We start from the raw sequence: 22,843 nt of genomic DNA on the forward strand, positions 1-22,843 counted from the left end.
AAAGATGTCAGAACAGGCATGATATGTACTCCATATGGATATATATTTCTATGTGGAGGATCAAGATACCTTACCTTTGATAATTGAAATCCAAATAATGAGTCCTATACCTGGGCTTTATCCTGTTTGGATGGTTGGAATATGACAGGTCAATGTAACATATGGGAATCCCTTTAGACATCCATTCTTAAGATGAGAGTTTAAATTGGACTGACCATTTGAGACTCTTAGAAAGGAGAAGACACAGTCAAGGGATGAGCAAGGGAGAGATGGAGGGAACCCCTTAAAGAAGTTCCCTGGTATAGGTTACAGTTTTTTGAGGATATTCTTCCCTTGGTAAGGAGTGCGAGATTTAGAACACACCATCCATAACAACTCCAGAACCATGGAAGAAATAGCAGATGACATTGGCAGTGCTATCACTGCTCAAGAGAAATCCTTGAACTCATTTGCCAGAGAAGTTTTGGATAATGATAGTTTCCTAGACCTCCTGTTAGCCCAACAAGGAGGGGTCTGTGCTATAGCTAACACCTCCTGATGCACCTGGGTTAACACTTTAGGACAGGTGGAACAAGATATTAAATTAATTCACCAGAAGGCTACCTGGCTCCATATACCTCCACCATCAGACTTCCCTTTTTTAGATATTTTCAGCTGGTTACCCTTAGGTGTTGGGTCATGGATTAAGTCTATATTGTCAACAGGATCAATAATACTCATTGTTACTGAATAATCGTAGGGACTGTTAAATGCTGTATGAAAGTTTTGAAAAATGCTTTAGAAAGACCCATTTAATGCCTAAGAAAATAATAATGTACATTGACAGTATTTATATTTCAGACAGACTCAAGCCCACTCCTTGAATAAGCCGTCAGATGTTAGGTTATTCCTCTAATGAGGCCTGCCCTGCACTAACCCTCAAATAATAAAACTACAGAAGCAAGAGCCTAAAGCTATGGCATGAAGACATCTAAATAGCCAGCTACCTTTTTACAATGTTCTACTGCTATTTATAGTTTGGTTTCATTTTTCTTGAATCCATGGCCAGTGCCCCTGGAAGCAGGAGTCAGGAGATCAAATAACGTGTTGCTTTTGGACAAATCTGCTGCAAAAGAACTTTTTGAAATGTTTAAAAAAAAAAAATCAAGGATGTCATGTGGAGGACTGGGGTGCACTTGACCCAGACTGTAATATTTTCGGTCACCTCACATGCATGTGAATGTTGGACAGTGAATAAGGAAGAACAAAGAATTGACACTTTGTATTAAGGAGCTGGTGAAGAATATTGAATGTGCGGTGGACCGCCAGAAAAGCAAACAAATCTCTCTTGAAAGAAGTACCAGGCGGGGGTTCGTTCTGTCATGTGTGGAGTCAGTAGTGAGCTGCAACTGATTCTATGACACGTAACGATAACACATGCATGGCACCTGAGGTCTTAAAGACGTGTAAATAAGCAGCCATCCAGAATAAACATATGATCAAAGTCCATGCAGAAGAAAGCCTTCTTTCAGAATGGTGGTTAGTGAACTGACCAAAGAATTTCTCTCAAAATTCTTGATGAAAAGGAGGGAATGTGTAAGGGAATTGAAGAAAAAATTGAGGTACCTGATAAGGTCTAAAATAGCCAGTTTGAGGATTGGGTGTGATTCTTTGTTTGTTGGTTCCGTTTTCACACTAACAGCAGCCACCTTCTGTACTGTTTCTAAGAGACGAATGTCCAGTGATGATATAACTACACTTCGACCTCTTCCTGTCACTTACCCATGTAATTGTCATACTGTAACCAGTCTAAGAAAGAGACATATATACTTTTAAGCCATCATTGACCTTGGACCGTAGCTACAAGGGTTGAGTCATGGTTAAGCCTTCCTTCAGAGATCTCTTGTTAAAGGTAAATGCTTGAAGTCTAAAGGTTTGGACTCTAATCATTGAACTAACATTGTAATTGTTATTGTTGATTCTGATTCTCTGGTTCTCAGTGAATGTTGTGAGTTCTTACTTTCATGCCTTATCATGCCTACCTTGCAATGAACTAAGCGAGTTTATACATGTCAAACCTGAGTATCTCTCTATTATTTTCTAAGATAAAATCCTCCAAAACAGAACACCAGGAAAGGAAGAGGCTCAGTCACTGAATCAAGGTTTGACCAGTTAGTTTCCATTTCTGTGAAGGAGGCTGGAAAACAGAGCTAGGGCCTAATGTAGACGATGGATAAAACCAGACCATGAATTATTGGATGTTATGAGTTATGCAGGATTTTTTTTTTTTTTTTTACTTTAGATGAAGGTTTACAGAACAAACTAACTTCTCATTGAACAATTAGTGTACATTTTGTTTTGTGACATTGGTTACTGTCTTAGTCATCTAGTGCTGCTGTAACAGAAATACCACAAGTGGATGGGTTTAACAAAAATAAACTTATTTCCTCACAGTAAAGTAGGCTAAGAATCCAAATTCAGGGGGTCAGCTCCAGGGGAAGTCTTTCTCTGTTGGCTCTGGAGGAAGACCCTTGTCCTCGATCTTCCCCCGGTCAAGAAGCTTCTCAGGCGCAGGTACTCTAGATCCAAAGGACACGTCTGCTCCCAGTGCTGGTTTCTTGGTGGTTAGAGGTCCCTAACTCTCTGCTAGCTTCTCTTTCCTTTTATCTCTTGAGAGATAAAGGTAGTTCAGGCCAAACCCCAGGGAAACTCCCTTTATATTGGACCAGGGAGGTGACCTGAATAAGAGTGGCTTTACAATCCCACCCTAATTATTTAAACCACAGGCAGAGGTTATGATTTATAACACATAGGAAAATCACAAAATGGAGGACAACCACATATGGCTTAACCAAGTTGACACATATTTTGGGGGGACACAATACAATCCATTACAGTTACCAACCCCACTACGTGTCAGCACTCTCTCTTCTCATCCTTGGGTTCCCTATTACTAGCTTTTCTGTTCCCTCCTGGTTTCTAGTCCCTGAGCCTGGGCTGGTGTGCCCCATTAGTCTTGTTTTGTTTTATGGGCCTGTCCAATCTTTGACTGAATGGTGAACCTCAGTGACTTCAGTACTGAGCTAAAATTGTGTCTGGGGGCCATATTCTTTATGTTTCTTCAGCCTCTGTCAGGCCAGTAAGTCTGGTCTTTTTTTGTGAGTTAGAATTTTGCTCTACATTTTTCTCCAGTTTTGTCCAGGATCCTCTATTGTGATCCCTGTCAGAGCAGGCAGGGTTGGTAGCCGGGCACCATCTAGCTGTGCAAGTTCTAGAAATCTTGATTCAGTCTAGTCACAGCCTTTTTCACAAATCCAGCATAGTCCAACTTTTTGTTGAGATATTTTGGTCCAATGTTTTCAGCAAATCAGCAAAGTAAAAACTTACCTGCAGATGACAAAACTTAATATGGCCATTGTAACCTAATGAGAATGGATCTTGCCCGGTGCAACCCTTTGAGTCAATTTAGAGACACGAGGCCTTTGATAAAGAGAACATGGACTTTATTGCAAGCCAGTCAAGCAAGGAGCTCAGAGACTAAGGCTCTCGGAGGTCGGGGATTTTAGGGCAGTTATAGGGTTCAGAATGGGGAACTTATATATACATATATATATATAAAATTACATATAATTCATGAAGTTTCTGGGAACGGGCCAGCAATTTCAGAAACTAATTAACGTGTATGGGGTGCAGTGGGGATGCAATATGATGGCTGTGGTGTATGACACATGAGGTTTACCTAAGGCCAGCTTTGGGGCTTATTGCTCATGTTCGAATTGGGGGTGGGGGGAGCAGTTGGTGAGTAGTGAAGCGGCCTTGAGCAGAGAAGCAATAAGGCAGCTTTCTGTTATCACACAGAAATGTCTTATCGGGAACTCACAGGCAGGGGGATGATGGGAGGAGGGAGAACAGTTTAACCCTATCAGTTTATTCCAGGAGGAGGAAGAGTTTAACCATGTCAGCTACATTCCCCCCTTTGGTTTTCAGGGTCTTCAGTCTTGAAGATAGATCTTGATGTAGGTGGTGGCCCAGGCCTCCAGGACTTTTGAGCTTGCTGACTGGTAAGCATGTGAGTTGTAAGCTCTGAGGTTTGTTGAGTTAAGGGGAACTGGATGGGACGCCTGAAGGAGCATGATGTTCACGGCTGTTAGGCAATTTTGAATGAACCTAGTAAGACAATATAAGAGGCAAGGCAAACACAGATTCATAAAAGAATTATCGGCTGAGTGACAAGGAGCCAGAGCCAGTGGAAACTGGGAACCAGGGAAGTTATCTGTGACCACCAGTAAGATGGAGTTTTTAGCTGCTGTAAAAAGAGAAGGCAGAACACAATGATTGCCAAGACACTAAAGGCCATGTAAACATTAAGAGCGGAATTCTGATGGAAGGTATCCCAGTTGGAGGGGCACAGGTTAGGCAGTAGCTTTGGTTTCCTTTTTAAACAGGTATTTGAAGTCCTGCACAGGCTTGCAGGTTCAGTTGTTTTGTTGGGGTTGTTCTTGTTGGAGAGGAGCTTCCGGGGACAGCGCAGGTTTGAGGCCAGTGTGAGGCACCCAAGCTTTGATGTTTCGAGTTTATCTGCAGAGTGGGTGGCTAAAAGAACAGCATACGGTCCAGTCCATCAAGGTTCAAGGGGCTCCGCTTTCCAGGTTTTCAGCAGAACTTGGTTACTAGGCTGGAATGGGTGAAGCTGGGCATCAACAAGATGTTTCAGAGGGCTCAGAGCAGGCCTGTGAATAGAAGATAGGACACCAGACAAATATTTTCAGAGAGCGAGTTCCCTGGTGACAGAAACCTGAGTATTGGTCAAAGGCAAGTAATTTTTAAGAAATTGTTTTCCATACATAATTTTAAAAGGGCTCAATTTCTGCTCACTTCTGGGGGCAACCCATACTCACAAGAGGGCTAAGGGCAAAGCTTGGGGGCTAGGGTTTTTTTTGTTCCTTGACAGATTTTGGCAAGTTTTTTTTTTTTTGGTGATTTATCTTTTCAACTTTTCCGATAGGCTGTGATCTCCAGGCTGCGTGTAAGTTCCTGTTGGTTCTTAAAAGTTTAGAGACTTTTTGTGTAATTTGTGAGGTGAAGTGAGATCTGTCATGGCTTCCAATCATTGCAGGCAGGCTGAACCTGGGAAAGGTTTTATTAAGGAGCCGTTTTGTAGCTTCTGATGTTTTCTCTGTTTTACAAGGGCCATTTATGAAAATCTATTGTTCTCCATTCAGCTGTTTGTTTGAGATCTCTAACAGTGTAATTTAGAGCTGTTTTTGGAAGTTGTAGAGGGTTAAGTCTAGATTTGAAATGGGCTGGTCAGACAAGTCCGGCCAACTGGGATAGACTTCTTCAGTAGTTTAGAGGCAGTCATCCGCTGGCTCACCTGCAGGGTTTGTTGGTAACTGGCTGGCTGGGTTCAGGGTAGAAGTTACCTTGACCGTGACCTCTGGATTATCCAGGGGCTGGGCTTGGTAGTGGGTCAGTCAGCCTGCTGTGGACCAGAGCCTGCTCTTCTGTTCCAGTATGGTGAGAACTGTATGAGTCACAAACACAATCACAGGCTGACCTAAGGTAAACTTTCCAGTCATCCCTGAGGGACTGGATCTAGAAGTTTAGAAAAATATGCTGCTGGTCTTTTTCAAGGACCCAGTTGTTAAGACCTCTGTTGCAACTCCCCCTGTTTCATGTACTCACAGTTTGAAGGGCTTTCTGACGTCTGAAAGTTTGAGGGTTGGGGTAGAGGGTAGGTTTTCCTTGATTTTCAAGAAGGCTTATTGATCCTCTTCTGTCCATTCTGAAGCATTGTAGTCCTTTCCTCTAGTGGCTTTGTACAGAGGCTTTGTTATTAACCTAAAGTTTGGGACCTAAATCCTGCAAAAACCAGCCATACCTAGAAAGCCTCCATGTTGCCTCTGGGTGGCTGGGGTGGAGATGTGGAGGATCTCCTGCCTGGGCTCTGGCAGCAGGGCCTCTCGATCTAGAGAAATCTGGAAACCTAGGTGAGTTACCTTTTATTGTGAGATCTGAGCCTTGGCAGCAGACACTCCAATAACTGGCCTGGGCTAGAAAGTTCAAAGTTAGAGTTGTGTTTTTATCTGAGTCCTCTTTGGTAGGACTAGGAACAAGGCGGTCACCTACATCTTGAAGAAAGAGATCCCAAACCATCTGTAGAGCCCAGAGATGTTTTGCCAGGGCTGTTCCAAACAGGTTGGGGGCTGTTTTTGAACCCCTGAGGGAGAACAGTCCAGCAATATTGTCCCCCCACTCCCTTAATAGGGTTCCTCCTATTCAAAGGCAAATATTTCCTGAGTTTCAGGGCCTAAAGGAATGCAGACAAAGGCAACCTTCACCTCTAGGACAGTTAACCAGGCATAATCTAGAGACAGGGAGGTTAGGAGGGCATAAGGATTTGGAGCTATAGGGTCCATGTCTTCAGTTACCTGATTGACTGCCTGTAAATCCTTCACAAGCCGATAGTCAGGAGCACTGGAGTGTTGAAAGCAAATTTACACTGGCAGATGAGCCCTGCTTGTAGAAATCTTTTTTATTACCCCGATTACTTGTACGGTTTGGGCAGAAAGTGATACTTTCAGGTGATTCAAAACAGAATAGTTTGTTTCTGTATCAACAAGAAAATCTATGCGATTATTCCCCACCTTTGGAAACCCTGGTGGCATAGTGGTTAAGTGCTACGGCTGCTAACCAAAAGGTCAGCAGTTCGAATCCACCAGGTGCTCCTTGGAAACTCTATGGGGCAGTTCTACCCTGCCCTATAGGGTCACTATGAGTTGGAATAGACTTGACGGCAGTGGTTTTTGGTTTAGTGTAACCAGGGGCTCGGTGGATGAAGGTTGGAGGTGGGCAGATGCCCCTTATCCTCGTCAGTCTGAATCTTCAGGCTGGGCAGATGGAAGCATCTCAGGGACAGCTGGACTTCTGCTGAGTTTCAGGTTTGGACATTCCTTCTACCAGGGCCCCTCCTATTTACAATAAGCACACTGATTTCGATCTAGTGGAGGGAGTCTTCTTGACAATGCCCGGGGCAGTTGTAACTTCTGATGGTTGTGTTGGCCTGGTTTGAGAGGCCCCCAAACCAGAGCAGCCAAGAAGAAAGCTGCTTGCTGTTAGAATACTACGTTTCTTTCTTTTCTTGGACCTGGTCTCTGTTGGTATACACTTTAAAAGCTGTTTTTACTAATTGTGCTAGGCTCGTACCTAGACTCCTGTCAGCTTCTTGTAACTTTTTTCTAGTGTCTGGTGCACTTTGCCCAATAAATACCATGTTTATTATTTTTGAGTTCTCTGGATTTTATGGGTCCACATCTGTACCTTGTTGGAATGCGGCAAAAACTCTTTCAAGGAAGGTAGACGGATCCTCAGTTGGTCCTTGACAGACCTCATAGGCCTTATTTAAATTTGTTTTGGAGCACCTCATTTTAACATTGTAATAAGACAAGTCTGAAAATGGTTGAGCCTAGCGTTTCCCAGAGAATTATTAGGGTCTCACCTAGGCTTAGAAGAAAAAAGGTATTGCTAAATCAGGAGCTTGCCGAATAGGGTTGTTGGCTGGTGAAGGGGCTCTACTTCTTCCCTGGCTTTTCCTGAGACTGATCTCTGCTCCTCTGGGCTCAAAGGAATATCCAAGAGTGCCTGACAATCAGCCTAGGTAGGGCGGTGGGTAGCTAAGATGGAAGTAAAAAGATCTGCATATGTTTTAGGTTCTTTCCACAAGGGGGAGATTGTTTTCTCCTATTGAACAAATCAGATGTAGAGAATGGAGTCTGTACCCAGGCTAATCCTGGAGTTCTATTTTCCTCCTACCAGGTAGTAACCTGTCTTAGTGGACACCCTGTTGCCTGTTGCCCTGTTTCAGGTAAGGAAGTCCCTCATCCAAAAGGCAAACCACTTTGCATGTGCCTCAGTCAAACCATTTCTGAGGGTGGGGCTGACTTGGAGGAAGAGGGACAAATTGTCTTCCCCTGGGGAATCAAAGACCTTTTGTCTCTTTACCTCAGTAGAAACCATAATCTCATATTGCTTTTGAACATTTTTGTTGTTATACAAGGACATAAAGGCATCAACATACATTTTCTCATCTCATTTTCGTTAACGAGTGCAAAACAAATCTAACTGGAAAACAGTATTACAATTTAGGGAACATATTTGAGGCTAACATTCCCAATCAGCCAATTATAATGAGACCACACAATGTTGCAGAAAAACTTCATCCTCTTTTTTATAGGATCATAATAACAACAACAACAAAAGCCTAATTAGTTAGGATGCATTCTAGAAGGCTGCACTTTGGTATATCCTGTGCGTTCCCCATACCTGAGCCCAGATCAAAACCAGAAAGCAGAAAAACCAGGACCTAGGCTAAAACCAGAAAAACCAGGAGTGCTAGAACCACAATGACCAAAGTGAAACACGGGCTTCTTATAACCGGAGCAGTATAACCTTCAACTACCGATTCTGACAGAATCGGTAGTTCTCTTGGGCTAGTACCGGCATGACCCTCAACCACCCAGATGTGACAGAAAGGGCAGTTCTCTTGGGCTTGTACTGGCATGACCCTCAACCACCCAGATGTGACAGAAAGGGCAGTTCTCTTGGGCTTGTACTGGCATGACCCTCAACCACCCAGATGTGACAGAAAGGGCTGTTCTCTTGGGCTTGTACTGGCATGACCCTCAACCACTCAGATTCTGACAGAAAGGGTAGTTCTCTTGGGTTTGCCCATGTCTCCTAAATCATTCACCCCATCAGAAGCCCTTAGGTACTTATGACATCATTCACACAGTACTCAGGAGATGAGGATCCTTATCCAGAGCCTGTTTCTCAATCTCAAAAAAAAAAAAAAGAGTCATCATGGCTCTAGGAGCAGCTCTAGCCATGAAGGTCGGTTCTGCCGTCACCTCCCAGAGAAATTAGCTGGTGCGTACTGAGGGGAAGTGGTCATGCCCAGTGGCCAAAGGTGCTCCCAGGAGCCTGGCAGCCTAAGTTAGAAGCACAATAAAGGTCTTATCTGGGTCACCAGAATTTGTAACTTGATGGGAATGGGTCCTGCCTGATGTGATCCCTCAATTGAGTCAATTGAGAGACACCAGGCCTTTGAGAAAGTGGACTTTATTGCAAGCCAGTCAAGCAAGGAGTTCGGAGACTAAGTCTCAAATCAAGCTCTCCAAGGTTGGAAATTTCAGGGCTGTTTTAGTGTTCTGGGTAGGGAAATTTTGCATAATTCATGAAGTTTCTGGAAATAGGCAGGCAATTTCAGGAACTAATTGACATGTAAGGGGGTGCATCTATATGATGGATGGGGGGTATGACACATGAAGTTGACCTAAGGCCAGGTTTAGGGCTCATGTCCGAATGGAGGGGCAGGTGATTGGTGAGTAGTGAAGCAGCCTTGAGTAGAGAAACAATAAGGTAACTTTGTGTTGTTACACAGAAATGTCTTATCAGGAACTCACAGGTGGGGGTACTGGGTACTGGGTACTGGGAGGAGGGTGAACAGCTTAACCCTATTGGTTACATTCCAGGAGGTGGGAACAATTTAACCCTGTCAGTTACACCATGATTAATTTATAAAAATAATACTCTTAATAGTGAAAGACCTGATAGAAATTAATTACAAGCATAACGTAAAGGCCAAATAAAATCAGTTAAAACAAACTTTAGAGAAAAATATTTCTAAATATAATCATTAACCTTATCTTCAAAGAGCTTCAGATATAATACATTACATAATAATTTTGAGACAATATCATATGGTCAGGATGTACCAATATACCAAGATTATCAAGTCTCTAAATACTTGAATAGTAATTAAAACAAACAAACAAACAAACAAAATTTTATAGGTAGATGAAGTGAATTCCCTAGTCAAAGTATTGTCTTTGAAGATGCTAGATTAAAAAAAAAATAAAGTTGCAATCAAATTAGCATTTAAAAAAATAATAAAATTATGACATAATATTATGCATTTGCTGTCTAATCTTAGGCAAAAACGTAAGAGGAAACACTAACAGATAAATTTTAACCCAAAGAGAATCACACACTTCTCTTGATTTTGACAACACATCTTGATTTTGACAACACATTCCATGTAACCTAAAACATATTAAATAAACATTTTGAACACTTTTCCTTTATAAACATTTGGGTGGCTTCCCATGAAGTTTCAGCGTTGTCGGGAGTTTATTACAGGACACTGAGAAACAGTACTTAATTTATTTAACCAAAGATCTTAAAGGTAAAAACCTTAGCTTTTTTTTTCTTTCTCAAGCCATGTGGCTTGGTTTTCGATTCAGGAATCCGATTCTAATGAGAGACGGAACTTTTGTCTTTGAGGCAGATTGCGCAGAAAATAAATTAGCCCTTCAATTCAAAGAAAAGTTTGTTATTTTAACAGCAAGAAGCCCAATTATTTGTTATGTGCTGTTTGACGTTAAGTCTCCAAAAAATCTCACAAAGTAAACCATTAAACTTCAGACAGGTAAAATTTTGACCATATCAAATAATTTTTTGAAAAAGTAAACCTCTTAAATGATGTCTTGCTGCATATCTCTTATAGTGCATCCCTTTAAATGGCAAAAATGAACACACTCATTAGCAGACTTAGAACTCACACACATATATATATTCTTTCCCTTGTGGCATAAAAAGCAAAAGTATAAACTCAAATTATGGTGAGTATCTATTAACTCAATTTAACATCAGGAAGTTACCTAAAAGTCTCTTGGGAACTGTTTTGAATCTGTATACCACAAAACATAACTGCAGTTGAAATAAAGTTTGTTTAAATATTCTAAGTTTTCATTCAACTTTTACTATTTTCCATATTTTTCCCGATCTAATTTTAGCCCTTAAAGATTTTATCCACTGGTTTTGGGAATCACAGAGCCTCTGCTCAGCTGACCAATTCATTGATATGGATATAACGTCTGGTTATATTCACCTCTGGTTAGGGTTGGAAACATTTTCCCAGGCCATTTCAGGTGTGTCTCATTGTGATTTCTATATTTTAGCTTCTTAAAGATCCTCTACAATAGACAGAACTTGTTTACAGTCCTTTTAGGATTGGAATCCACCCAATTTCTGATAACTATAGCAAAGCAGCAATTTTTTCTTATTTTCTTTTTGTCTTAAAAGGGCCTCCACCTAGTTGAAAAGGGTCTTTCAAAAGCTTCCCTGGAGCTATATGACCTTGGAGACTCACGTACTTTGGCCATGTTATCAGGAGGGATCAGTCCCTAGAGAAGGACATCGTGCTTGGTAAAGTAGATGGTCAGCAAAAAAGAGGAAGACCCTCAACAAGACGGGTTGACACAGTAGCTGCAACAATGGGCTTAAGCATAGCAACGATTGTCAGGCTGGTGAGTGGTGTTTTGTTCTGCTGTGCATAGGGTCGCTATGAGTCAGAATTGACTTGATGGCACCTAACAACAACAAAAACTTGTTGTCAGAGCCTCAGATGGAGGAATATTAGACCTTTTGACAAAACCTGAGCATCAAGTAAAACTTCCCCGAAGAGGAAAAGACAACACAAATGAAAGCCCATTTCCCCAAAGTGATCACAGAAACTCCAAATGACTTCTAGTGTACTCGGTTTGTAGCGTTTTTAAACAGGAACCCCAAACCAGTGCCTTGGTGTACTTATCAAAGATGTTAAGCTCTAAGGTTCAAGCTTTTTGTTTCTTCTTTTTGAACTTAACGCATTCTGCTGGCTAGAGACCTAGTGTCTTATTTTAGACCTTAACTATACTAGGTCCTCTGATCTGGAAAGTACTTCAAAGTAGCTACTAATGATTCTACCATTGTGATTCTTTACTGAGAAACTATATCAAAAAACAGGCATGGAGCTACCACTTCTCCCTGAGAATATAATAAAACAGCTCAGGAGCTGTCCCAGCTCCCTGCAAATTTGGCAAAACTGGTCAGGAGCTGCCATCTCCCCTTGTATGGTTAAACAGCACTATTCCCCAGGTTTTCTCTGAGTCACAAAAAGAACCCTAATGAAGAACGTTGCAGGGTTCAGACAGTGTGGTCTAACCACGTGCACCTTGGTTGCTGGAGTTTTCTTGCCGGTGGCAGGCAGCCTACCACTCTAGCCTGTCTTGAGACCAACTTATCTTGTCATAAGAGTCTTTAAAGCTTGTGATGAGTGCCAGCAGCCACCATAATGGTTTTTACTGGTTCACAAATGTCTGAATTTTTGTGGCTCATAGTGGCTCAGAGCTCTTTGAAAATAGAATTACCTCTTTAACGTCTCAAAAGCCCAAATCCAGACCTAAACTGCAGTTTACCAAAAGAGTTAATAAATAATACTCTTAACCAAATGATCAAGGAAAAATCTAAGAAAAATCTCTTTAGTCAAACAACTGGTTTTTCAAACAAATATGCCAAACAAAACTTAAGACATGAGAAAGAGAACAAAAAAGAATAAGCAAAGGTTCGTTTTCCCAGAGTACTCACCCTGTCAGTGAGTGCTCTGTGAGCAGTGATAGGACCTCTTTGCTAGCTTCTGTTCTGCAGTCCAAGTCTCCTTGAGGTCGACTGGATTCGTGGCTTCAGAATGCTTAACGACTATGCCATTAACTGTTGTTGTAGGGTAAAAAACATCACAAAGTTTAGTAAAGCAAAAGAAAGTTTTATTCAGCATGTATTCAAAAAAGGCAAAAGTGGGAAATTGGACAAGCATGCGCTGCCAGAGCCATGTCTGCCTGAATCCGAGGAAATTACAGAGCAGTCAAAAGTGGGAAAATGGACAAGGTGCTGCTAGAGCCATGTCTGCCCGAGTTGGGGGAAATTTACAGAGTCATCAGTATATATTAACGTTACAGATGGGCAAAACCATTGAAAGCTTCTCCTTTTCACAAATTGGCTAGAAACTAAGATCCTACATTTTGAATTGTCTTTCTTAACAATCATTGGTACACGTTTCAGTAACGATAGTCAGGAGTGTCCTCATTGGTCCAACAAATCTTATTCACTAAGTGCTAATAATAAAAGATAAGAATGGAAAGTATGTGGGTCATTTGTGCTGTTTTATGATCTGTTTATGGGAAAGATTCCCTAAAAGATGTTTTCCAAGATTGTCCTAGCCATCGTCTTTGTACCTCAAAGCCCGGTTGCTTTGTCCTTGTGAATCCAGCTCTGGGTGGACTTGAACCTCCAACTTTCAGTTAGCAGCCAAGCACGTAGTTAACCTACATGGCTCAAGCTGCCACTAATAATTAGCATGTCCCTTAGGCTTTTTAAGACTTAGTTTTTCTATGTGTAAAATGGCTACAATCAGACTCCACACCCCCTGGGTGGTGGTAGTGATTCCGGGAGTATAGACAGGGGTAATGCCCAGGCATACAGACTCTTTCAAGCAGTGCCATTTTTTTCTGAACTCTGTAACTGACTGAGTATACTCAGGGGCATGGTCACATAGCATAAGGAAGTTGTCATCTAGAAATTTCAATATTGTTGATGTGGTCAGACACTTTTGAACATACATGAACCAAATATGATTAGGTTTTGGGGGGGCAAGGCCACTGAGAGGAAGAAAAGATTACTGGTGTTGGGAGTGACCACTTCCTCTCCCCGACTCCCATCCTCATCCCTCCACTGTAAGCCATCATCTCCTAGCATTCTACCTTTCTCTCTCTCTCAGACTCACTTCCTCTTGCTCCTACCCCTTGAATATCTGCTAAATTGCTTTGGTTTCTATTTCTTTGTGAAGTCCCTCCACTGTGCACAGGATTGCCTGGCAGGTGAAAAGCAGCAGTAGCCCCAGAGGCACAGAGAGATGGTTTTCAGAAGTGCCCAGCCTCCTTACCTGAACCTGGTGAGTCCTGGGTTTGCGGGCATGGGGTGGTGCTAGCCTGCCAGGCTGCTGCCACATCTAGGGGAAGGAGCTCTGGGTCCCTGAGGAAGCAAATATTGGGTGGCAGGAGGTAGTGGAGGGGGGCATCCCAAAGAGAACACAAGGGTAGAAATGCCATATGGGGCAATCCTGACACAATGTCTATTCCATGCAGGTCTCCCCAGTGCATTTCAGGGACTAAGGGATGATAAGCATCAGGATTCTTGCATTTTGGTTTGAAAAATGTTTACTCAGCTCCTTCTGGGTGTGTGTCCTGTCTTAGGTGCTGGGGGGAGACAGGCATACATAATAACCAAAAGGGCGATGGATTGTATGAAAGGGGAAGGAAGCAGGGCTTCTAGGAGTGATAACAACCCAGCACTTACTTTGGAGAAGGCCTCCCTTGGTTCAAGTCCTGGTTCAGCCATTTACTAGTTGAGTGACCTCAGGCAAGTTACTTTCACCACTCTGTTCCTCAGCTTCCTCTTCTGTAAAATGGGGATGATTCCTGAGCCCACCTCCCAGGGCTGGGATAAGGATTACACAAGGTAGTATATCTGGAGTGCCCAGGACAGTGCCTGACACACAGTCAGTGCGTCGTAAGTGCAGTAAGAAGCTGGGGGCAACAGGGAAGACCTCCTGAGGTGGTGTCTACCGCCTAAGGGGTGAGTTGGTGTTAACACGACAAGGCAGGTCAAGGGCATTTGTGGAGTGGGCAGTGTCGGGAGAGGAGTGGGGGCTGTCCCTGCAGGGTGGGAGACAAAGGGCAACGTCTGCCCCATTTTGTCATGTGTGTTTGTCTGCAGGTGGCCTTGCTTAAACACTGAGGCTTATTATCCCCATTTCATACATGGGAAAGCTGAGACTCAGAAAGACTGAGGTCACTTGCCAAATATCCAAAGATGGTAAGTGGCACAGAAGGAAGGTGCCTTGATTTACCTCCAGAGAGAGGAATAATGGAGAATGGAGGGAAGCAGCAGCTCCAGGCCCAGGAGGCTTCTGTGGTCACTGTGTCCTGGGCTGGGCTCTGTGATAGGAGCCTCTCCTGGCCTTGACAGAGAGCTTCCTGAGGGGCTGGAGTGCTGTGCTAACAGAGCCGTTCCTGGGCTGGGGGAGGGAGGAGGGGCAGAGGGGCAGTAGGACAGAGCTGAGGGAAGGGAAGCTGCTAGGGCCTTACATTCGAGCCCAGGTCAGCAGAGACCCCTGTCTGTCCTGGCCTGTTTCCTCTCAGCTGTTGCTGTTGCTGGTGCCCCCTCAGCCAAACTGTGGAGGCTCCTGGCATGAGACCTGCATGGAGGGGCTGGGAGACCTGGGACAGGACCTGTCTGCACCTCAGGTTCAGAGCATACCACCTTGGGCAGGTTATGCCTCTCTGGTTCTTCTCAGACAGTATCCCAATGCTCTCCCAGCCTCTGACATTTTATTATTCTGGTGACTAGTTTTTGCTTTCCATCCCTTGGCTCAAAAGCCAAGATTTTCAAGCCAGAAGGAAAATACTCCTGTGGGTAAAAAAAACCAGAAAGTTAAACCAGAGACTTGGGGGTCCAGACAAGAAAAGACCATTGACCTTTCCCTCCCCTCGTGTGGCTGTAGGCTCCCTTAGTCTGGGTGAGCTGAGCCTTACCAAAGTGATCTCCTGACCTTTGGCAGTCAGAGCCACACTTCCTTCAAAATGCTGACTTGTGTGAGATGGTCATGTGGCCCCACTGTTCTGCTGAGAAGTTACTAGAAGATGAGAGCCTGGCTTGGGAATCTCGCCGCCCATTCCTCACCCACGTCTTGGCCTGACTCCTCAGAGATCCAGGAGGGAAGCTGGAGCCACAGTCAGGGTAGTGCTGGCTATTTGGCTCAGGAAGTACTTGGTGAGTTAGGACAGGGATGTGTGGGGATTGAAAACATGAATTCTGGGGTGTAAATTCCAGCTCTATTGCTGAGCAGCTGTGTGACTTTGGGCAAGCCGCGGAACCTTTCTGTGCCTCAGCTTCCTCATCTGTAAGACGTCAATAATAATGCTTGGGGTTGTGGTGAGGGTAGAGCAGATAACACAGAGCATGAGAGATTGGCCTCCATAAGGCTCTCGGTGCCTCTAAGGTAGGAGAGCCCTGCGGCTGAAAGCGTCACACTGCCCTCTGTGGGCCTCCCCGCTGTCAGCGCTGAAGTGGGTGTCTTCTCCTGACATAGTCTCTGGCCTGTAGGACTTGCCTCTGCTATATGGACTTATTGAGGGGAAGAAAAAAAATCCAGACTCCAGGCTCAGCCAGGAACAGAGAGCAAGTTCTGCCCCAGCAGAGAGATTGTCAGTCCTAAGGCAAACAGCTGTTATTGTCAAGGCCAGCTGGAGCCAGGAGCTTTCCACGTGGCATCTTGTCTAATCACCTTGAGAACACTGCCAGGCCATTTTTATCTTGCTGTTCTGTGGAGGGAACTGGGCCCAGGGAGGTTAAGTGACTTGTCCAACATCAGAGTTACTAACCCAGGGAGCTGGGAGATGGGCCCAGGCATGTGGGTCCATAAATCCAGTACATAAATCCATCCTCTGGTATCACACGGATCTATGGTTCCTGTGGCTCCCTCACTGATACACATGGTTCCAAATTCCACAGGGAAAAAAACATGTCCTGTGAAGTGTCCTTCTCCCTGGCTTTTCCTCCTGCCAGTTCTTCAATACCCCTTCTTATTAGTTTACCATTGCAGCTGAGGAAATAGAAGATTTTACCAAGTTCTGCAGTCTGAAATTGATCAAATATGCAATCAAGATGCAGTGATAATTACTGGTGGTTGGAATGCAAAAGTTGGACACAAAGAAGAAGCATCGGTAGTTGGAAAATATGGCCTAGGTGATAGAAATGACGCTGGAAATGAAATGATAGAATTTTGCAAGACCAATGACTTCTTCTTTGCAAATAGCTTTTTTCAATAACATAAACAGCAATTATACATGTGGACCTCACCAGATGGTATACACAGGAATTAAATTGGCTACATCTGTGGAAAGAGACAACGGAGAAGCTCAATATCATCAGTTAGAATAAGGCCAGGGGCTGACTGTGGAACAGACCATCAATTGCTCATATGCAAGTTCAAATTGAAGGTGAAAAAATTAGAGCAAGTCTCTGAGAGCCAAAATATGACTGAATATATCCCACTTGAATTTAGAGAGCATCTCAAGAACAGATTTGATGCAATGAACACTAATATCCAAAGGCCAGATGAATTGTGGAATGACATCAGGATATCATACTTGAAGAAAGCAAAAAATCATTAAAAAGACAGGAAAGAAAGAAAAGATCAAAATGGATGTAGGAAGAGACTCTGTAACTTGCCCTTGAACATAGAGTAGCTAAAACGAAGGGAAGGAATGATGAAGTAAAAGAGATGAACAGAAGATTTCAAAAGGCAGCTGGAGAAAACAAAGTAAAGTATTATAATGAAATGTGCGAAGATCTGGAGTTAGAAAACAAAAAGAAAGAACAAATCCAGCATTTCTCAAGCTTAAAGAGCTGAAGAAAAAATTCAAGCCTCAAGTTGCAGCATCGAAGGATTCTACACGGGAAATTTTGAACTACATGGAAAGTATCAAAAGATGTAGGAAGGAATACACGGAGTCACTGTACCAAAAAGAATTGGTGTATGTTCAACGATTTTAGGAGGTAGCATATAATCAAGAATCAATTGTATTGAAGGAAGTAGTTCAAGCCTCACTGAAGACATGGGCAAAAAAACAAGGCTCCAGGAATTGACATAACACCAATTGAGATGGTACAACAAACTGCTGCAGCACTGGAAGTGCTCACTCTTCTATGCCAAGAAATTTGGAAGACAGCTTCCTGGCCAACCGACAGGAAAGGATCTTTATTTGTGCCCCTTCCAGAGAAAGGTGATTCAATAGAATACAGAAATTATAGAATGATATCATTAATATCACACACAAAAATATTTTGCTGAAGATCATTCAAAAACGGTTGCAACAGTACATCAACAGGGAACCCCCAGAACTTTGAGCCAAATTCATAAAAGCACGTGGAACAAGGGACATTATCGCTGAAACAGAGAATACCAGAAAGATGTTTACCTGTGTTTCATTGACTTTGAAAGACATTTGACTGTGTGGATCATAAAAAATTATGGATAACACTGCGAAGAATGGGAATTCCAGAACACTTAATTGTGCTTATGAGTAACCTGTACTTAGACCAAGAGCTAGTTGTTAGAATAGGGCAAGGGGACACTACGTGGTTTAGTCAGGAGAGGTGTGCGCCAGGGTTGTCTCCTTTTACCATATTCGTTCAATCTGTATGCTGAACAATTAATCCCAGAAGCTGGGCTATATGAAGAAGAATGGGGCATCAGGATTGGTGGAAAACTCATTAGCAACCTGTGATATGCAGATGACACAACCTTCCTTGCTGAAAGTGACTAGGACTTGAAGCACTTAATGATGAAGATCAAGGACTACACTCTTCATTATGGATTACACCTCAACATAAAGAAAACAAAAATTCTCACAACTGGACCAAGAAGCAGAGAAAATTTTGAGGTTTGTCATTTTACTTGAATCCACAGTCAACACCCATGGAAGCCAAATGGAAGCAGCAGTCAAAAAATCAAAGGACGCATTACATTGGGCAAATCTGCTGCAAAAGATCTCTTTTAAATTATTCAAAAGCAAAGATGTCACTTTGAGGACTAAGGTGTGCCTGACTCAAACCTTGGTGTTTTCAGTCACTTCATATACATGTGAAAAAAAAAAAAAAAAAGAAAGGTGGACAATAAATAAGGAAGATTGAAGAAGAATTGATGTCTTTGAATTAAAGTATTGGCGAAGAACATTGAAATATGCTATGGACTGCCAGGAGAATGAAGGATTCTGTCTTACAGAAGTACAGCCAGAACGTTTCTTAGAAGCAAGGATGATAAGGCTTCATCTCGTGTACTTTGGACATGTTTTCAAGAGAGACTAGCCCCTGAAAGGGGGCATCACACTTGGTAGAGGGTCAGCGAAAAAGAGAAAGACCCTCAATGAGATGAATTGACATGCTGGCTGCAAGTATGGGCTCAAGCATGACAACGATTGTGAGGATGGTACAGGGCCGGGCAGTGTTCTGTTGTGCATAGAGTTGCTATAAGTCGGAACTGACTTGACAGCACGTAGACAACAACATCGCTGTTGTAACAAATTATCACAAATTTGGTGGCTTTAAACAACACAAATTTATTCTCTTACAGTTGTGGAGGTCAGAGTCCTAAAACAAAGGTGTTGACCAGGCTGTGTTCCTTCTGGAGGCTCTAGGGGAAAATCTATTTCCTGGTCTTTTCTATTTCTAGAGGCTGCCTGCATTCCTTGGCTTATGTCTCCTTCCTCCATTTTCAAAAACAGCAGCAGCCTCTTGCTTCTGTCATCATTCTACTACTGACACCAAGCCCCCAAGCTTCCCTGCTTTAAGGACCCTGTGATCACATTGGGCCCACCTGGATAATCCAGGATAATCTTCCCATCTCAAAATACTTAATTTAATCACTTCTGCAAAGTCCCTTTTACCACGTAAAGTAGCATATTCATAGATTCTGGGCATTAGGGTGCAGACGCCTTTGGGGTAGTCATTATTCAGGTGACCATACCCTTCTTGCAGTCAACTAGTGTTATCAGATTCTTATGAATTCTCCTAGAGATATTTTATCCATAAATAGTATTGTTGTTGTTAGGTGCTGTTCAGTCAGTTTTGACTCATAGCAACCGCACGTACAACAAAACAAAACACTGCCTGCCTGTGCCATCCTCACAGTCATTGCTACATTTGAGCCCCGTGTTGCAGTCACTGTGTCAATTCATCTCATTGAGGGTCTTCTTCTCTTTCACCGATCCTCAACTTTACCAAGCATGATGTCCTTTTCCACGGACTGGTTCCTCCTGATAACATGTCCAAAGTAAGTGAGATGAAGTCTCTCCATCTTCCTTTCTAAGGGTCATTCTGGCTGTACTTCTTCCAAGACAGATTTGTTCCTTCTTCTGGCAGTCCATAGTATATTCAGTATTCTTCCACAACTCCGTAATTCAAAGGCCTGAATTCTGCTTAGATTTTCCTTATTCAGGGTCCCATTTCACAATGCATAGAAGGACTAAAAATACAATGGCTTGGGTCAGGTGCACTTTAGCCCTCAAAGTGACGTCTTTGCTTTTTAACACTTTTAAAGAAGTCCTTTGCAGTAGATTTGTCCAATGCAATACGTTGTTTGATTTTTTAACTGCCGCTTCTATGGGCACTGATTGTGGATCCAAGTAAACTGAAAACCTTGATGACTTCAAAATTTTCTGTTTATTATGATGTTGCTTCTTGGTCTACTTGGTCCATTTTTGTTTTCTTCACGTTGAGGTGCAATCCGTACCGAAGGCTGTAGTCTTTGATCTTCATCAGTAAGTGCTGGTGTCATTTGCATATCATAAAAAATGGGTGGGGAGACTACATGTGTGCATAATTCTCATACAAATGACATCAGTCAACTTTAGTGCTCAGGGTTCCCTCTCCCTCTTTTTAAAGCTACATAGAATCCATTGTATGACAATACCATAATCTATTTCTCCATTTTCCTGTCGGTGGGCTTTTAGGCTGTTTCCAATCCTTTGCTATTATAATGTTGCAACACATAAATCTTTTTTGTATGATTATATACTAAAAAAAAAAAAAAAAAAAAAGCTGTCCCCCAGTTGATTAATGCTTACAGCGTCCCTATAGGACAGAGTAGAACGGCCCCATAGGGTTTCCAAGGCTGTGATCTTTATGGAAGCAGACCGCCACATCCTTTTCCCGAGAAGCAGCTGGTGGGTTTAAATCCCAACCATTCGGTTAACAGTCGAGTGCTTAACCAGAGCATCACCAGGGCTCCTAGTGTATGCTTATACGTACTTAAAGAAAAGTTGTTTTTCAGAATCCGGAAACACTGATTTAAGACATACTGCAATGTCTCAAATGTTTTTGGGAGGAATTGTTACCTTAATGACCAATCTGTTCTACCCCACACCCAGGATTTGTGTTCTTTCCCCTCCATCTCCAACTTCCTTAATGTCTTCTACGCACTTACCATCCCCACCCCACCCCCTCCCCACCCCATCAACCTCTGCTGTCAGTTCTTTTACCTCAGTGTGAATAGGCTTAAGTGAAGGTCTCTTGCTTCACCATATTTGCATTTTAAGCATGATCTCTTAGGATAGCATGAAAGGCTTTGTCCTCTCTTAAGAGAATTCCAGCTTGCAACAAACATATGAGGGGAGTATTTTTCAGGGAAGACAGGCTTCCAGATACCCTTGAAATCATACTAAGAAATGCTGGTCCATGTTTATATTAGGTTGACTCTACTTCCCCTACGGAGCCATGTTGGCTTAGTGGTTAAGAGCTTGGCTGCTAACCAAAAGGTTGGCAGTTTAAACCTACAAGGCACTGCTTAGAAACTCTGTGGGGCAGTTCTACTCTGTCCTATAGGGTTGCTATGAGTCTGAATTGACTCAGTGGCAATGGGTTTGGTTTGGTTTTGGCTTAGACTTAACCCAAGGTGCAACAACCAAAAATAAAATAAAATAAAACCCTCTCCCAAATATCCGTAGATGTCAGAGGCTACCTGAATGAAGCAGGAGAAATCCTGGTGTTACTGGGGTTTTCCAGTGCCAGCTGTGTGTACTGAGCTAGGCTTCTGTGTGGTGGTACAACTCAAGACACAGGCCAGGAAGCAGTGGCCAGTGGGATGAACATGGACTGAATTTGCATGGGGGGTGTTTTTTGACCTGCTCAGTGTTCATTTTAACTTATTATAGGAAGTTCAAACACATAACAAGAATAGTATCGATAAACAACACGTACCTATCATCCAGCTGAGACTATTAGCAGCTCATGGCCACTAGTACTTCACCTCTACCCCCACCTACTTCCCTTTCCACCCTTGGGTTATTCTGAAGCAAATTCAGATATTATATCATTTCCTTTGAAAATATTTCAGTACATGTCTATCTAATATACGAATTCTTACACTATTAAAATATTTTTCATAGAAACTAGAAAATTTTACAGAAAAGAAAATTCTGATTTCTGTCTTCTCTTAAAAATTTAGAAGCTCTACCAACACTGGGCCTGGATGGCAACAACTGGTTAAAGCTGAGAGGACGCTGCCCTGTTAGATGGGAAATGTGATGTATAGTTTGTCATAGTCCACACCACTCCCTATGGTGTCCTATCTGGCCATCTCACTCATTTACATTACCTGCTGCCTCCTGGAGGTATTTCGTTTTTGTAGGGAATTGTTACACAGAAAGTGTTAGAGAAGAAATTAACAATGTAAAAATCTCTTAAGAAATAGAAGAGTGTTTTAATGCAGGTTGTAGAACCACATTGAATAAAAGATGTCCCGGAGATAAGGTTTGAAAGTTGGGAATAGCCAGTTTGGGAATTTTGCTCATAGAGTCCAAGGGGTTGGAGATGGAGAGGTCCCTACTATGTGCCAGTTTGTTCTGCAGACTTTTTCTCACTGAATCATCACAAGACTCCTATGAAGTAGGACGGGGCTTGTCCCTGTTTCACAGATGAGGAAACTGAGGCAAAGAGAGGTGAAATTGACTGCCCAAGGCAGCTCAGATAACGAACAGCAGAGCTAGGATTCAGACTTGGAGTATGTTTGACTCTATAACAGATGCACACCTCACCACAGCCGCTGCTCCCACGGAGAGGCCCACAGGAGAGAATTCGATAAAGTGGTTGCCAGTGGAACCTAGGACGAGCGAAGATACAACACCAGGGCTTCAGAGGCCACTGAGGACCTGGGGGAAGGGATGGTGTCTTAGGCTGGGTTTCCTAGAGGAGCAAAACCAGTGAAGAATACATATATAGAGATTTATTTCAAGGAAACATATCAAGTGGTTGTAGAGGCTGGCAATTCCCAAATCTGTAGGTCAGGGGCCAACCTGAAGGCTTCTCCTAACTCACCGATTGCAGGTGCTGAAGAACCCAAAACTGGCAGGTCAGGTGGTAGGCTGCTGGC

The 22,843-nt window shown here is 42.9% G+C and overlaps 1 protein-coding gene across 4 annotated transcripts in view; it reads left to right on the forward strand.

Moving 5' to 3' along the window:
* Positions 1–7,350: 7,350 nt before the first annotated feature.
* Positions 7,351–22,843, forward strand: part of LOC100671195 (galectin-9B-like) — a 29,494-nt gene continuing 14,001 nt past the window's right edge. For 2 of the 4 annotated variants that reach the window (XM_064271450.1, XM_023553442.2), the window contains exon 1: positions 13,581–13,804. In XM_064271450.1, the coding sequence (XP_064127520.1) occupies positions 13,766–13,804 (39 nt within the window). In that variant the 5' untranslated portion in view covers positions 13,581–13,765. Of the gene's footprint in view, positions 7,844–11,121; positions 11,346–13,580; positions 13,805–22,843 lie in introns of those variants that run through there. The other 2 variants (XM_064271451.1, XM_023553440.2) reach the window with 2 other exon arrangements.

This window comes from Loxodonta africana, chromosome 18 (genome assembly GCF_030014295.1).
Source record: "Loxodonta africana isolate mLoxAfr1 chromosome 18, mLoxAfr1.hap2, whole genome shotgun sequence".
Taxonomy (NCBI): domain Eukaryota; kingdom Metazoa; phylum Chordata; class Mammalia; order Proboscidea; family Elephantidae; genus Loxodonta; species Loxodonta africana.